Here is a 15,408-nt window from a genome sequence, read left to right as displayed (position 1 = left end):
CTCAACCCGTTTTTTCTCAGTGTCCCGCTTCCGCTTCCATCTTGGCTTTGCTTGGTTAAGTACTACTAGTAAGGTTAGTTACGTTCCGGGATAATTTTTAATCGGGGCAAGCGTTGCCTTTTGCAAATGGTTGGTTTAGTTCATGCGATGTATATATGTGATTTTTCCCTTGTTGTGTTTCTGATTTGCGCCCGCATTTTTTTCTTTATCCCGTCCAGGTGAACCAGCTGAATTGAGGACAAGCTGGATTGATAGTAGTGTGTGTATACTCGTATTCAAGTTGAAATCGACTTGTAGTACGCCCTTCTCTGCTGAGTACTAGTATTGTGTTGGAGGGATTGGATTGGGCGATTCTTCCCCTCTATACCATACCACCATGGCGCTGGTGGTGATCGAGCTCTGCGTGGCCTAACATTTGCATACAAGATTGGGTCATGTGACATGTAGCCCAGCGAATCATTGAGCTCGTAGGTACAAGAGCAGAAACCGAGCAACAAAATATCACAAAATTAAATGAAACATTCCAGAGCTTTGGATTTTGTTTTGTCACATACACCCATCTTGTCAATTATGTTCACGATATCACCTTTGGCCTTATAGACGAACCTTACAACAATGTCCCTCCCCGGTTTAGAGCTCACACAAACACCGGTCGAAGCTCGCAGCACCCCCGCACCGCCCGTCCAACATAGTCTTCCAAGGGGCTCGGAGTGGAGATTTGAAATCGCATTTGGACGAACAGTGAGGGTAAAAGTATGTCATGACACACAAGAACCTAAAAGCAATTATATTCAAATAGCCTGACCGGGGGAAATACGTCAGCTTCTCGCGGGCACCGCAGAGCTCTTCGGCACCGAACTAGCCTCCTCCCAAACATACACCTTCTCCGGAACCAAAGCCGCAATATACACTTGGCATGGCTGTACGCTAGAAGTGAGCGCCGGCGACCCCATATCCATTGGTGGACTGGGCAGTGTGCCTCCGCCGCCAGGCTCAGGCAGCGGGGGTTGCCAGGTCGAGTATGTAGCGGAGGAAACGCCCATGGCCGAGTACGTCAATATCCACGGCGCGCTGGAGACTATGCGCGAAGAAGCGAAAGCTAGCGGCCGCGAGGGACCCCGCGTACTCATCCTGGGTGCGGAGGATGCGGGCAAGACGAGTCTCGCGAAGATTCTCACGGGGTATGCGACGAAGAGGGGCCGGCAGCCTGTTGTGGTTAATCTGGACCCGTCGGAGGGGATGTTGAGTGTGCCCGGTAGCTTGACGGCGACGGTGTTTCAGTCTATGATTGATGTGGAGGAAGGGTGGGGGAGTAGCCCTATGTCCGGCCCCAGTCCAATACCGGTGAAACTGCCGCTGGTATATTTTTATGGATTGCCGAGTCCGCTGGATGCGGAGGGCCAGGTATATAAGCCGATTGTGTCGAGGCTGGCATTGGCAGTTGCGGGGCGATTGGCGGGAGATAAGGATGCGAGGGAATCGGGGTGCATTATTGATACACCTGGGGTTCTTAGCCAAGGGAAGGGGGAAGATCTTATCCATCATATTGTTACTGAGTTTTCAGGTATGAGAAAATCCTGTCCTATTTTCAATTGGCGAGGAACATATACTGACAAGCTGGCTGCTTAACAGTCACAACGATCCTTGTCCTGGGCTCCGAACGCCTTTACAGCTCCATGGTAAAACAGTACGACAACAAACCTATCTCCACATCCTCGTCTACCACAATCGCCACTGTCGCTACTGGCGCTACCCCTTCCTCCCTCGACCGTATATCCGTCGTCAAAGTGACAAAGTCCGGCGGGTGCGTTGACCGCGATGCTTCCTTTATGAAGTCTGTCCGTGACTCACAAATCCGCTCATACTTTTTCGGCAACCCCATTCCTTCCACCGCCTCCTCCGCACTCTCGCTCTCTGCCACCTCATCAGGAACAACAATAACCCTCTCCCCGCACGCACAGCAGCTCGATTTAGATTCCCTCTCCATATTCACCATCACCGCCACTCCCGAGGACGAGGATGACTACGATCCTTCAACCTTCGGCATGAATGACTCTTTTTTACCCGGGGGTATCAACGACCACGAAGATGATGACAATTCGCAAATGCAACAGCCCCAGCAACCGCAACAGCAACAATATATCGATCAAGCTATGACCTCATCAACCTTCCCCGCCTTCCTGTCTGCATCCAACGCCTCAGCAACAACAACAACATCCCAACCTCCTCACACCGTCTCCATTCCTCTAAAAAAGCTGCCTCCCTCCACAACCTCCCCCGCCCCACTAGCGCTAGAAAACACACTGTTAGCAATAACACACGCAGCCCCAAACGCGCCGCTCCATGAGATCCGCGACGCCAGCATCATGGGTTTTGTATATGTTGCAGGCGTTGATGAGAAGAAGGCGAAAATCCGAGTGCTGGCTCCCGTCGGGGGCAGGGTGCCTGCTCGAGCTATGATATGGGGGAGGAGGTGGCCGGGGGAGTTGGTGGGGTTGGTTGCGTGATTTGGGGGAGTATTGGTTTTTAGGGCCCCAGGAGCAGAAGAAGGAAGGGAAGGGAATGGGAAGAGAAAAGATTTTTTATGGGATCCGGTTTTTCACAGGCATTTCTTTATCTACTGCTGGTAGGTGGCGCCAAGGTTGATGGGAAGGATGTGTAAGGGAGAATGGAAGTAAAAATACATCATGATAAATGAACTAGTTAGAGCTCTTTTTTCTTTGTCGTTGCTTTGGGGGTAAGGGATACAGCAGCGATAAGAACAAATTATATACCCGCTTCTTAATTTTTCAATCTTAACCTGAGGAATAAGAGGGGCAATAATAAGTTTTATTATTGTAAATTATTACTTTTTTTTGTTATTATTGTTATTAGTATTTACTATACAAGTTTATTGATTGTGCTGGAGGTAGACTGGGTCAAAAGGCCCCAAAGAGACAGAGACAGATATGGAAGCAAGGAGACCGACAGTCCAGGAAATAGTAAGGACAAATGATGAGGGGAAGGCAAATTGATGAAAGGGTAGTGCAAATCTTGATATCAATATAAGGGAGGTATCGAACGACTGGTTGATGTACATGTACCTGGGTTGAAAATATACAAATAAGGAAATGCGGGAATGACCGAGTTCAAGATGGTACAGATATAGGATGAAAAAAAAATATAAAAGAACATTGGAATGACAGCCCTTGAAGATGCAAAAAATGAAATAAAAAAGAGAAAAAAAAAGCAGTGATCATGAAATAAAGGAATGCAGACAAGAAAGAAAAGAAATCAGGAACTTATCCATGCAAAACAGAAAAAATGGCATAGGGAAAAATGACAGCAGAAATAGAGAGATCAGTCCCGGACGAAGGTTAAAAAACAATCCTATTCGCATCTCCTCCAATCTTCCGCATTCCACCTCAACTCCGCATCCTTATCATAGCCCCTTGCCACATCATCCAACAACGCCCGCTTTCGTTCTCGGAACAAATTCTCCGCTTCATATCTGCGCAACGCAGCTGTGGCCAAATATTTGAAGTCCCCAGTCTGCACAGCTTCCCGGAACACCATTCTCATACGCGGGCTATACAGCTGGCATGTGTATTGCTGATCCCTGCGCCCAGGGACCAGCTGTGGGGTCCGCGAAACCATTTTGCCAATACCAGTGTGAGAACGATCGTAGACAACATCATCATAACAGTCCTCGCAGATGGTAAATTCCGGTAGCTCAGGGATATAATGCCATGGTCCTGTAGCAAAGTGATCCCGAGGGCAATCTGGGATGCTGCTCTTGCGTCGAGCATATCTGACAAATTCGCGCATGTCCAATCGGCCCCGGGGAGCGGAGTAACTGCGTGTTGCAGCCTCATCTAGAAGGTCGAGGTATCTAACGAAACGTGGGCTGTCGATGCGGAGGTCGCAAATGCGCTCTTGGACGAGTGGGCCAGCGCGGAAGGCGTCCCGTAGCGAGGGCATGAGAATTTGCAAGTTGCGGAAGCATGCGGAGCAGGCGTTGAAATCAGTGACATTGCGACCTGTTTCAGGGTCCGCAAGACGGAACCAAGACTGTACTGAGGGGTTACGACCGCTGCATGCGCGGCTTCCCTTTGGGGGAAGGGTAATGCGCTGGAGCAGCTCAAGGTGGTTGAGCTGTAGTTTCATTGTCTGGACCCATGCGAGGCGTGCCCATGGCTGGCTGAGGGCACAGCGAACATTCTCACCGCGAGCTTTAGGAAGGCTGGGAATAAAGAGATCACGGAACCGGGAGCCACCAATTTGGCGCATGCAACAAGGGCAGATGTCCAAGTGCGTCATGCCCTTGATGGTGTACCAGTCCTGATGGCCAGCCATGGGAATGGATCGGGGGCAAGGGGCAAGTGCAATGACAGGGGGAGCAGCCGCGATGGTTTGATGACGGCGCACTAGTACCTGTGAGGGAATTGTTGTGCTTCGTGATCTGGATAGGAGATGGGATGAAGTCATTGCTGGAATGCTATTCCGGTGGGATTGTTTGTCGCTACCTCTTCTAACAATTATCTCATAGCCTGATGGCAATAAAGGGGGTGATAGGAAAGGCCCTTTGCGTCTAACTGGAGAAGAATTCGTGCTGGCTCTGGAATCTTTATTCGTGATAGGCATTATTTTCTTGGTCTTATCTAAGGCAACACGAGAAATTGGACTTAGGCGGGAACCTGTAGGGCTCGGAGTATGTTGTCTTGGCGACTGACTTGGGGGTCGTGAAGTCAGTTTGAGTGGTGAGGTAACAGGAGATCCAGAATCAGAAACTCTGCTGCGTGTTCCACCATAGTTGCAGTTGAGTTTTAGTGGCTGAGGATGGGCAAGGTAGGTGTAATCTTGCCTATACGTAATGAAGGTGGGGTCGTAGTTATCCATGGGCAATTCATCTTCATAATACATACTTGAACCGCGGGAAGTATAAATTTCCGTTGAGCGTCCGTCAAGAAGCTCAAACTCATGCTCCAGGGGAAGCTCGGCCTCCAGTGACACTCTTTCCTCAGGAGGTTCATCGGGAAGCTGAAAATTCACCCTTTTCTGTTTCTTGATCGGGACGGTGTTGCTTAGGGTCTCCCGACCGTTTATGGCACCGTGAGACGTCCGTAATTCATCATCACTGTGCCATTCTGTTCCGCTGACTGTTGTTCCGCGGAAGTCAAGTTTTTCATCCCCTTCAGAGAAGTGCCTGTTTAGGCCTGGCTTTTGGTGAAGTGAGTCAGCCGGGTTGATGGCTGACCATCCATGAGGCTGAAGAACATCTGGAATCCCCGAAGATATATTTGATTCGTGATAGATGGGCAATTCCGATAGCACATTATTGGGTTTGGATGTCTGATGATGAGAGGAAGGCGGAGTAGAGACATCCGGCCCATGTTCTCTACCAGAAGCTCGACTGGTATCGGGAAGAGATTGAGCAATTGCAAGGTCGATATTTCCGTTGGATGATTTGCATGCGGATTTCGGGTCGATGGGACTTCCACATGTGTCCGTTGGTGTTGAGCATGGAGTAACAATGTCAGAGGGGAGGATGAGGGGATACTGATCTACAGTTCCCTTCGGGACGACGGTATCATTATTCAACATTATGTTCAAGACCGATGGGTCTAGGAATTCGCGGGAGAGGGATTCGCATTCATCCTCAACACTGGGAGAGGGAGGCCAGGGTCGGCCTAGGGAAACCGTGGAGGACATGATATATTATATCTCTGTGGAAAAGATGAAGAAAAAGCCCACAGATCAAAGGTAGCTGATATATAAGAAATTGAGATTATATATCAAGTGTAATAATTGTCACGATGCATCCATTAATGGCGATGGCAATATCCAAGGGGTTGGCTTGTTTCCTATAACTATCCTTCAGATCAGACATGACCTTGGAAATCCGGCGGCTCACGTAACTCACACGCAAAGGTAACGGTAACAAAAAAAGAAAATTCACGCCAGGCTTTATATATCCAGATAGTGGCTAAATCCAAGCAGAAAGGCAATTGCGGAGTATCCAGCATGGAGAACCGTGGAATGGGGATTATGGCTATATCGAGGAAAGTTAAGGTGGAGGGCAATTAGCGTCGAGGCGGCTTGTATAACGAACGGATATTCTAGAAGCCGTACCAGAGATGGCCATAAGTAGCATTTATAGATCCAGAAGCGCTGATCTCGAATATGATGGTCAGGCATTGATTGCTAAAAAAAATCTGATACCAACTCCTGTTGGGCTTCAATAACGTTGATGGATTAGATCCTGCCATTTCCACTGCTGGCCAGTAGAATGCCGTAAAAGCTGCGCAAGGGGAGGAGAGATGGGCAATGCAGTGCATCACTAGGACACAGGAGGCGTAAAGCACCCTGGCCAGAAAGCTTCCGCACGTTCCAGTAAGATAAAAGGGCGTTTCCCCAGACTCCATTCCCAAAGCGGTTACAGAAAGGAGGCGGACGATAGGAGAGCTGTATGGATGTGATGGGATCCCTGACGATGTCCTCGTTTCGAATCGCCCCCATCTTGCAGCAGAGATGACATCGTTGTGCCTACAATTGGAATGTTGACAGACAATCACCAACCGGGCGTGCCGTTGTAATGGAAACTGCAGAAAGGCAAAGACACTCCCAAGTGGGCGAAAGTGACATGGACGGAACATCATTTGTCACTTGGTCTGGCCATTCTCGACTTGAGCCTGTGAAGGCGATCAGTGTCTGGGAAACCGGCTCCACGTTGTATGGGTCGAGCAATCAGCTCCGGCCGCCAAACGCCCGAATCTGACTGGGCTGGGACGCATCGCCCTCCTTGCCCACGACACATGAGGCGACTGGACCTGTCTCTGGCGACGTGCAGGACTTGTGCTGCACAAAAACATCATAGCAAACGACAGGTGGGCACGCCATATGCCGTGGTCAATGGGATGCCGCAATGCTGAGTGGTCGAACGCCCAGGCGAGACGGTGCCTCAGAGGGTCGATGCTGCTGGTGGTTGCCCGGACCATCTTCGAGCCCCGGTACAGTGAAGCTTGTCGCGTTGGCGTCCATAATAACGGGGCAACGTTGCGAATTCCAGCCGAGTTTAGGGCGTAGACTGCGACCTATGAGGCATCTCGACAGTTGCAGAGCCTTTGTCACAGTTGACGCCCAGACTTGATCTACGGCGGACTGTTCTTGAGGCTCAATGGCAACTTATCCCTTCCAGTCAGTTTGATAAATATTATTCTAAATTCAATTATATCGCGTTGGCGATCAACTTGCTATTTTGGGTGTTCTGAATGTGAATCACGTGATCGCGTAGGTCAGTATCTCCAAGCTGCAAACAGGTGCCAGCATATCGGGGTTATAACAGCAATATTTCGATTTTCGTCCTCCTTTGTCTCTTCCGCAAAACGATTCATAATCTCAGTTTATAGTTACGCGATAAATGTCCACCTGCCTGTGTCACCACTCGTTCTCTACAAAGGCTTCTGTCAATTCTTTGGCTCCTGCAAAGGCCCTTGGGACAAGCCCTACGCTGTACGCTGCGTAAGCCTCAGAGGGCGTTATTGGGTAGCAAACAACGTGCTCACCCTGTTGGTTCGCCAATGACATGGATTTCTGCATTGCATCGGCGCCTTACAGCCTGTCGCACACAAAAAGAAGGAAAAAAGAAAAAGGATGAGGGGGTCGAAAATTATACCTCTTCGTCAGACTCGCAAGTATATCTTATGCAAGTCCTATACACAATAAGGTACAAGCACTTGGCCCTATGCTCTCCTATTTATCTATACACAGAGCGAACCTGTTCATCAGTTGGATCGTCATACGTCCATTTCATATGTATCTTCTATTCACCGCCCTTGGTGACGCCCTATCTGAAGCCTGCCTACACAGTACACATGAGTACGACAATCAAAATTCCTGTCCTATATCAAGTTCGCCAACTTTTGTCTTCCACGTGTTAGGAACATTGTCCATTCATTATCGAATGAAGGATTATATCCTCTCCAAGGCAATGAGGTTGTTTCACCCTCAAAGCCGTTCGAGTCGCCTTCGAGTTTTTGTTGATCGTGTTTTCCTTTTTCCTTTTTATTCCTGAGGTCTTCTTTTCCGTCTTGCCGATTTTGGCTCTCATCTCATCCTCTGATCTCGATATACACTAGATCATTCAACCAGGTCATCCTGTTTTATTTTACGTCAATGTTATTTTGAAGGTGTGATTGATATATGAGCGTGCATAGCTCGCCTCATTCTCACTTGATGGACCCCACTTGTATTTGACTTCAAGCATAGTAGACCTGTTTAATCGGCTGATCACTACCGCCAAAAAAAGTTTTCTTCACTTTTCGGGAAGTTAGATATGGACCTTAATGTGCCATGCCTTGAAGCCAACTACGGTTATCCCGCCCTGGTGCGCCCCCGCTTCCAACTATTGTGGCGCGAACCTCATAGTTTTCGGAGAGTAATAGGTATAATAAAAAAGCCAGCCTCAAAAGGGGTGGTGAGCCACAGCATTGAGAACACTGAAGCACCTTGACGAGATGGAGGCGGACTGTTGACGAGTTCACACTCAGGCCAACTCCATTCTGCAATCCCCCCTTTCAATGTTTCAATGGGACAAACCATCTCTTTCCAACAGGACTAGCTGTTGTAACTCACGCATTACCTAGCAACTTTGCAGCAAACGACCATGCCACCTTTGCAGGCTTAGAGTCTACATTTCGCAACTTTTCACATGCTTGTTTATTTGAATTTATAGTGTTCTAACTTCTATGCAGGTATGCATACTAAACTTCATGTCCCCGCTCCAGCAAGCTCCTCCCATATCCACTGCGATCCCTCTACATTTTCAAAACGTTGATCTGCAAGACAACCCTTGCATGAGACTGGCTGGCCCTTTGGGGAGGAAAAGTGGAGTAGAGATGAGGATGTGGTTGATCAGAAAAAAGCCGTATACCTGGCTATTGCATTGCATTGTACCGTACATGTACCATACAATGGAAGGAAGGAGAGAAGTGAGGCAGATTCTCTAGCGACTGGAACCAGTATTTGCTTCACTACAAATCGCTCCATATCACCTCTATCAGAAGATGTTGAATGCACTGTTCGCATTCATGAGCCCCTGGACCAAGCCCATTGATTCCGGTGGAAGGTGTTTTGATATCTGTCTCACAAACGATAATTTTTCGGAATCCATTGGGAAAATAAAAAGAGAGAACGAGCAACTGTAACCAGCCGGTTTATGTAAGACGATTGGTCAGGTTTAATGGTATATATCGATTGTGCAGCAGAGTATAGTATCAAAATTGGAGGGAAAAATTGAGGGAGAAGAGACTATGGAGTACATTCCCCGACCGTACCGCATATTGTTGAAAAAAGTTTATCCTTCTCAATAGCGACAGGCAAACTATACAGCTGGGAGTTGTGCAAACACTGAAATCGTGAAATGATAGGAGAGGTGAGAGGGCAGAAAGCTCTCTGGAAGGCTTTGATTATTGAGGTGCCAAGTCGATCAAGTTGAGAAAGAAATCAATAACAGGAGATGACCGCTGGACATGATGTATATCCACACTAAACGTTCCCCGTCTGCTCAGAAGGGAGAAGGAGCTAGACATAACAGGCTGTGAGAGCACAGGACTGTTCAGCTGGGGTCGAGTTCTTCAACTTGACTCATTTCCTGAAACACAGGCCAGGGGATGCCAACCCGGCGAAGAATACAGGTAATATTGGGATTAAAGCAAGTTTTGAACATATCTAGAATCACGAAGACTCACATTTCCGGTAGCAAATATCGACTTTGCACTTAGGAGTGCTTGTGAAAAAAGGTCCATCATATCTGGCTACTTAGTAAGGAAGCACTGCACCGAGTCGGTTTAGCCAATGACTAAGCCGGCTATCCATCTATCAATGCCGTCATATTTCCCCGCAAGGTCGAAAGAACAAATTGAAAATAGGACAGAATTAAATGAGACCGGAAGGTATGTTTCATACAACCGCTTGGCGGTTATCAGAATGAATAACATATATGTTTTGTTCAATCAATTGAGCTTAAGTGGGAAGGAAGCTCCACATGAAGTGTTCTCTGAAGCAGCGTGGTAGTTATTAAACATCACGCTGAATCAAGTATATTGCGTTGTCCCCGGAAGGAACAGCCAGCTAAATGCGAAGAGTAGCGACAATTGCACAGCTCGCCGCATTGACGACACCGTTGAAAACATCTCGCCATTCTCGAGCCACAGTGTGCCTCCTGCTTCAACAACAATTCCAACCCAGCTTTCCGCCAACTCACCAGCAGCTGCCATTGTTCTCCCAAAATCAACTCCGCACCATGGCTACCGCAGCACCATCCATACCAGCAACACAGAAGGGCGTCCTTGTTTCCAAACTCGGCGGGCCCGAGGTCCTCGAGTACAGAACAGACCTTCCCGTCCCCACCCCAAAGGAAGGGGAGGTGCTGATAAAAAACAACCTCTCGGGCGTGAACTACATCGACACCTATTTCCGCACAGGTCTTTACACAGCTCCCAAACCGGAGATTCTAGGCCGTGAAGCAGCCGGCACCATCGTTGCCGTCGGCCCTGGCGCTAACCCGAAAAATTTCACTGTCGGTGAGCGTGTGGCATGGATGAATACAGGCGGCTATGCGGAGTACACGGCCGTCCCCGCTGAGGCAAACGTGGCGCGCGTCCCTGCAGGTTTATCAGATGAGGATGCCGTCGCGGGATTCCTAAGTGGGCTTACGACGCTCACATTCGTCCGAGAAGCGTATCCGGTTAAGCAGGGGGATTGGATTCTAATCCACGCTGCGGCGGGTGGGGCGGGGTTTCTGATGACGCAGTTGGTCAAGATGACTGGTGCGAAAGTAATTGCGACGGCTGGGGGTCCGGCGAAGGTGGAGTTAGTGAAGGGTCTTGGGGCGGACGTGGTTATTGATTATAGGAGTGCGGAGGGCGCAAATTGGGTGGAGAAGGTGATGGATGTGACTGGCGGAGAGGGGGTGGATGCTGTATTCGATTCCGTAGGGAAGGACACATGGGAGGGAAGTTTGAATGTTTGTAAGAGGAAAGGGACAGTGGTTTATTTCGGAAATTCCAGCGGGCCCGTACCGCCATTGCAGATCCGGTGAGTGCTCCTTTGTCTGATTTCTGACACCCCTTTTTTTGTGTGATAGTGTGAATGCTGAGAGGCGATATAGGCTTCTGTCGTCGAAGAACATCAAAGTGCTCCGGCCTACAGTGTTCCCATATATCCACACGCAAGCTGAATTTGACCATTATACCGAAGAGCTGTTTGGCCTACTGAAGGCTGGCCAACTGAAAGTTAGGATCCACAAGGTCTATCCCTTGGAGGAAATTGCGCAGGCTCACATCGTAAGTCCCACAAAAGCAGAATTTTGTTACATCATTCCTTCTATGTTTTATGGGATCTTTGACTGAGTGTTAAAATAATAGGACCTCGAGAGTAGACAGACTACTGGGAAGCTCCTCCTCAAGCCATAAGATTACTACTGCATTGGAATTTGTTGTTGGGGGGATTGCGCTTCTGAGAAAGTTGGGCTCTCTGACGTTCAATCTGTTTCTCAGAACAAGATACTATAGGTCTGCATATGCAATTAATGAAAAAGTCACTCTTTTCTTCACAGCGCACGCTGGAAAATTTCGCTACCTTGATGTGATAGCTGAGAAATACCAGTTCGATTGATTTCAAACGCGGATATATTCCGTCTCTCTTCCTAAGTATTCTAGTTTTAGGTATAATTTATTTACTCCTAAGCGCCTGGGGTATATTGACTGCATTCGCTTGGGATGTTGGTTTGCAAAAAGAAGCTCACTCACTAGTCATCTTCCTCAGCCCTTACCTGGCCCTCATCTCCACCACCAACCTGTGTTTCTGCTTCTGAATTATGCGGTACAATAACATCACTTCTAAGGTCCCTCGGTTCCTTCCACCCAATCATATTCTCATTCAGCAATATGGTGTAAAAGGAGCAGTAAACGGCCATCACATTATCAAAGTATTGAAAACCACAGTTCAATTCCCATACCGAGGTTTCAACTTTCATCCCCGCGAAACAGAACTTCAGCATGCTCTCCTCTACGAAAAATTCATACTCATCAATAGCTGAAAACGGAGGTGAATGGTATGCGCCATAATTTTGGTTGGGGGGTAGATCCTCCGCGGGCAACCCGGGGTTGCGCCACGGCTTTGCTCGAAGTTTGCCAACCGGCTGGAGATCGGGAGCATACTGCTTGTAGAAATCCCGCACGTCATTGTTCACGGGTGTAATGGCGATAACCTCAAACCCAGTTTCATTCACACAGGTAGCTTTCAATTCATTGGCGTTAGCCAGGCTGCGGAAGCGGACAGCTTGCTCGTAGCTCCCGACCCCGGCAATCGCAAATTTGACTACCTTGCGTGCAACGCTGTCTGCCATGCCCTCGGCACCGGCTTCTTTGCTCCATGCCTGGTCTCCGGTGTAGAAACCGTAGAAGTGTCCACCAAACAAGGTTGAACAGGCCATGTTGAAATTTCCCGGTGCCCAGCAGTTCGCTTGTTGGGCTTTCCAGAGTTCTACCTTGGCGACGTCGCAGACCGCACGTGCGGCTAGGATATTCTCAGTATATTCAGGACAGACGTCGTGTAAGAGAATGTAATTTAGAAAGTTTCTGATTGTCCCGGTGGCCATGTCGACGAGTGCTTCCGTTTCTAAGCCGATGTGCAGAGGTAGGACGGACGACCTGGGAGAGAGGAGCCTGTCAGGAGGGTAATACGTGAACGAAATGCAAAAAAAAAGGCAAAGTTGGGCTTTGAACGTACAGAAAGCCTTTTGCAACAGCTTCAAAATCCACATCCCAACCAACACGGTTTTCCGGGACTGAGGCTTGCGCTGCGGCAGTCAGAATGTCCTCGGAGTCCATGTCCATGAGATCCCGTTGGTCGTTGCCTTCAAACATTTTCGGCCCAACGTCTACACCTCCATATGACATGTATTTTGTGAATACGTTTCTGCGGTCAATGTTCATGCTCCTTTTTGCCTGGAACCGTTGAATGGCTGTCTCGAGGCGCCTGTTTTGAAATTTGAGTAATGAAATTCAGTCTAGCCTAGTTGCGAATGAACGACGTACTGTTTGGCAGGGAGGGACCTGATAAGAATAACATGTTTGTCAATTCCGAAATGCCTTAACCACTGGGATTTAGGAGCATCTCACCTATCGTAACGATTTTTGTTTTCCTCATATTCAGCAACAGTGATAGGGCCATCGGCAGCATATTCCTCGAATCCTGATCCCTAATGTCACCAAAAGATGTATTGTTACTCATCGCATGGACATATTCCAAACGCGGAAGAGTGTGACACCCACCTTATTTTTTCCTCTCGACTTCTTGGTCCTCTTTTTCTTCTTACTTTTCTTTGGATCTGGGGCTTCAGCTGTTTCCTCAATCGTACTGGGTTCCTGTTCGTCATTTTTCGTAGCAACACACTCGTCCATATTTGCGTCGTTATTATTGTCGGTACCAGAACGAGCCATCTGGGCAATTTCCTGGTCATCATCAGCTTTGACATCCAGCTGGCCATCCGCACCAACCTGCGCTGGTTTGTCACGGAACGGAAGTGCTGCGGTTGGGATCTCCATGGCGAGATACACAAGCCGTATTTTTAAAAGGAGGTAAACGGGAGGCAACTGAGAGAAATAAATGTAGATATAGGATAACGCTTGGCTTAGACAACTAGCAACTATGATTGCAGGTGATTGTCTCTACGGCAGAGCAGGGATGTGATGACGCAGAGCTTGTGGAGGTGAAGAAAGTAGAATGGATAATGGATTGCCCTCGCATGCTTGCTCGAGCAAATACTCCCATGAAGTATTATTTTTCCAACTTGCCAGAGCTATGCAAAGTACAGTGGAATGTCAGACATGGCATAAACAGAATGGCCCCATGCATGCCCAACAAATTTATGCAGATATACAACTACAACTCCATCCATGAATCTGCCTCCTGGATAGTAGGTAGTTTGCCCCAATGTCATATGGAAAACGGAATAAAAGCTAGAAATGAAAGAAATGAAAGAATTGCCATTTCAGAAAGGGAAGTAATCCATGCATATGGAAATTTGCAGCAACTTACTGCTGGAATCCAGATACTGAGGTAGAAATCTAAAAGATCACCGGTTCACTCAGGATTAAGGACGTGAGAGTATTCTACCTCTCTCAAGCCGATGATCATCCGTTTCTAGTATTATGTCCTCACCTAAAATTCAGTAACCTCCCCATTCTCGGAGTGTCCCTCTCAAGAGGAAGCCAGCTGGACCCTTGATGATATAATAGTTGGTCAGTTCAGCAAAAATCTGGGACATGTTTAGTGAGAAGGCTAACATGGGGTTTAGCACTGCTACTAAGATTTTAACTTTTCCCACTTTATTTAGACAGTTTGGTATTTCTCATAGCTGCCACTTCCTCTACAAGGATAAAATCTAGAAGTTTTGTGAGTTTTGATACTATTCAGCTGTATGCCAGTCTGAAAACCCCGCTCATGAAATAGGCCAAAGCAAAACATCCTACGTTGCGACCTACAAACAGGGCAGATACATTTTGAGATATATCTCAAGCACATTAACGACTGCGTGCTGTCTTATTTCTCCATGATATCGTCAGGCCAAAGCAAAATTTGCGTGCATTTTCGCTAATGCTGACTTCTCAAAGATCAAGTCTTTGATGATAGCACATCAACAGAAAATGTTGGTGCTTGTTATGTGAGGCCTTGGATTGATCGTCATTTAGTTTAATCCACCCATACCATTTTGCTGCCCATGTGCCATTCCACAATGCTATTGAGACAGCCCAACGCAGGGGCCTCGTGAAAAATAAAAATGAGTTTTCGGTATCCTCTCGTGCTTTTTGAGTTTATGGTAGAAATATATCTAGTGGATATGGCCAGTGCCCAGCCCAGATCTACAGAAAGTAGGTTATTGGATTTTTCTCTCGCGAACAAAGATGAGCCAAAAAAAAAAAAAAAAAAAGAAAAAAAGAAAAAGAAAAAGATCACAATCTGAGTTCTTTTGGGTAAAGAGATAGTGTCTAGCGTACCAGCTTCAACACAACGACTTTGTCCCCATATTCAATGAGGTTGCGAGCCCAATCCAGGATTCGCGACACTTGATAGGCTTGTCATGGTCGGTGGAACAACATTTCAACAGAGACTTGCACCATGGATGATCCATTGGTAAGCTTGAATGCCTCTATCCAACCATGGAGTCATTGAGTGAGTTCACAGGTTTTTCGCTCGACGGTTCAATGATCGACTTTGCTCACTGACAATGTTTAGATCGCTGCGATAATTTTATGGTGGAAAAAAAGGGACCGGGTTGAAAGCAAAGGCCGAGCGAATGAATGTAAAAAGGTACATTGGCTAATGGTGTGGCACTCCTCAGGGGATTTAATTATTTCTATACCA

At 47.7% G+C, this 15,408-nt stretch overlaps 5 protein-coding genes across 5 annotated transcripts; 2 read left to right on the top strand and 3 right to left on the bottom strand.

Moving 5' to 3' along the window:
* Window positions 1–615: 615 nt before the first annotated feature.
* HCBG_04840 (pre-mRNA cleavage complex II protein Clp1) lies at window positions 616–2,507 on the top strand (the record flags this gene model as incomplete). The annotated part of the gene is made up of 3 exons (XM_045431889.1): window positions 616–753; window positions 823–1,564; window positions 1,633–2,507. 3 exons carry the CDS (start codon window positions 616–618, stop codon window positions 2,505–2,507), a joined length of 1,755 nt encoding a protein of 584 aa, XP_045287101.1.
* Window positions 2,508–3,369: 862 nt separating this feature from the next.
* HCBG_04839 (uncharacterized protein) lies at window positions 3,370–5,691 on the bottom strand (the record flags this gene model as incomplete). Its single annotated transcript, XM_045431888.1, has 1 exon — window positions 3,370–5,691. One exon carries the CDS (start codon window positions 5,689–5,691, stop codon window positions 3,370–3,372), a length of 2,322 nt encoding a protein of 773 aa, XP_045287100.1.
* A 950-nt stretch (window positions 5,692–6,641) lies between these two features.
* Window positions 6,642–7,578, bottom strand: HCBG_04838 (uncharacterized protein; the record flags this gene model as incomplete). The annotated part of the gene is made up of 3 exons (XM_045431887.1): window positions 6,642–6,671; window positions 6,922–7,163; window positions 7,545–7,578. 3 exons carry the CDS (start codon window positions 7,576–7,578, stop codon window positions 6,642–6,644), a joined length of 306 nt encoding a protein of 101 aa, XP_045287099.1.
* Window positions 7,579–10,282: 2,704 nt separating this feature from the next.
* Window positions 10,283–11,594, top strand: HCBG_04837 (quinone oxidoreductase; the record flags this gene model as incomplete). The annotated part of the gene is made up of 3 exons (XM_045431886.1): window positions 10,283–11,076; window positions 11,150–11,324; window positions 11,406–11,594. 3 exons carry the CDS (start codon window positions 10,283–10,285, stop codon window positions 11,451–11,453), a joined length of 1,017 nt encoding a protein of 338 aa, XP_045287098.1.
* Window positions 11,595–11,788: 194 nt separating this feature from the next.
* Window positions 11,789–13,589, bottom strand: HCBG_04836 (uncharacterized protein; the record flags this gene model as incomplete). The annotated part of the gene is made up of 4 exons (XM_045431885.1): window positions 11,789–12,692; window positions 12,772–13,020; window positions 13,164–13,243; window positions 13,317–13,589. 4 exons carry the CDS (start codon window positions 13,587–13,589, stop codon window positions 11,789–11,791), a joined length of 1,506 nt encoding a protein of 501 aa, XP_045287097.1.
* Between the last annotated feature and the right edge of the window lie 1,819 nt (window positions 13,590–15,408).

This window comes from Histoplasma capsulatum (assembly GCF_000150115.1).
Source record: "Histoplasma capsulatum G186AR genomic scaffold supercont2.6, whole genome shotgun sequence".
NCBI classification, from domain to species: domain Eukaryota; kingdom Fungi; phylum Ascomycota; class Eurotiomycetes; order Onygenales; family Ajellomycetaceae; genus Histoplasma; species Histoplasma capsulatum.
This window is presented reverse-complemented; position numbering and strand designations above follow the sequence as displayed.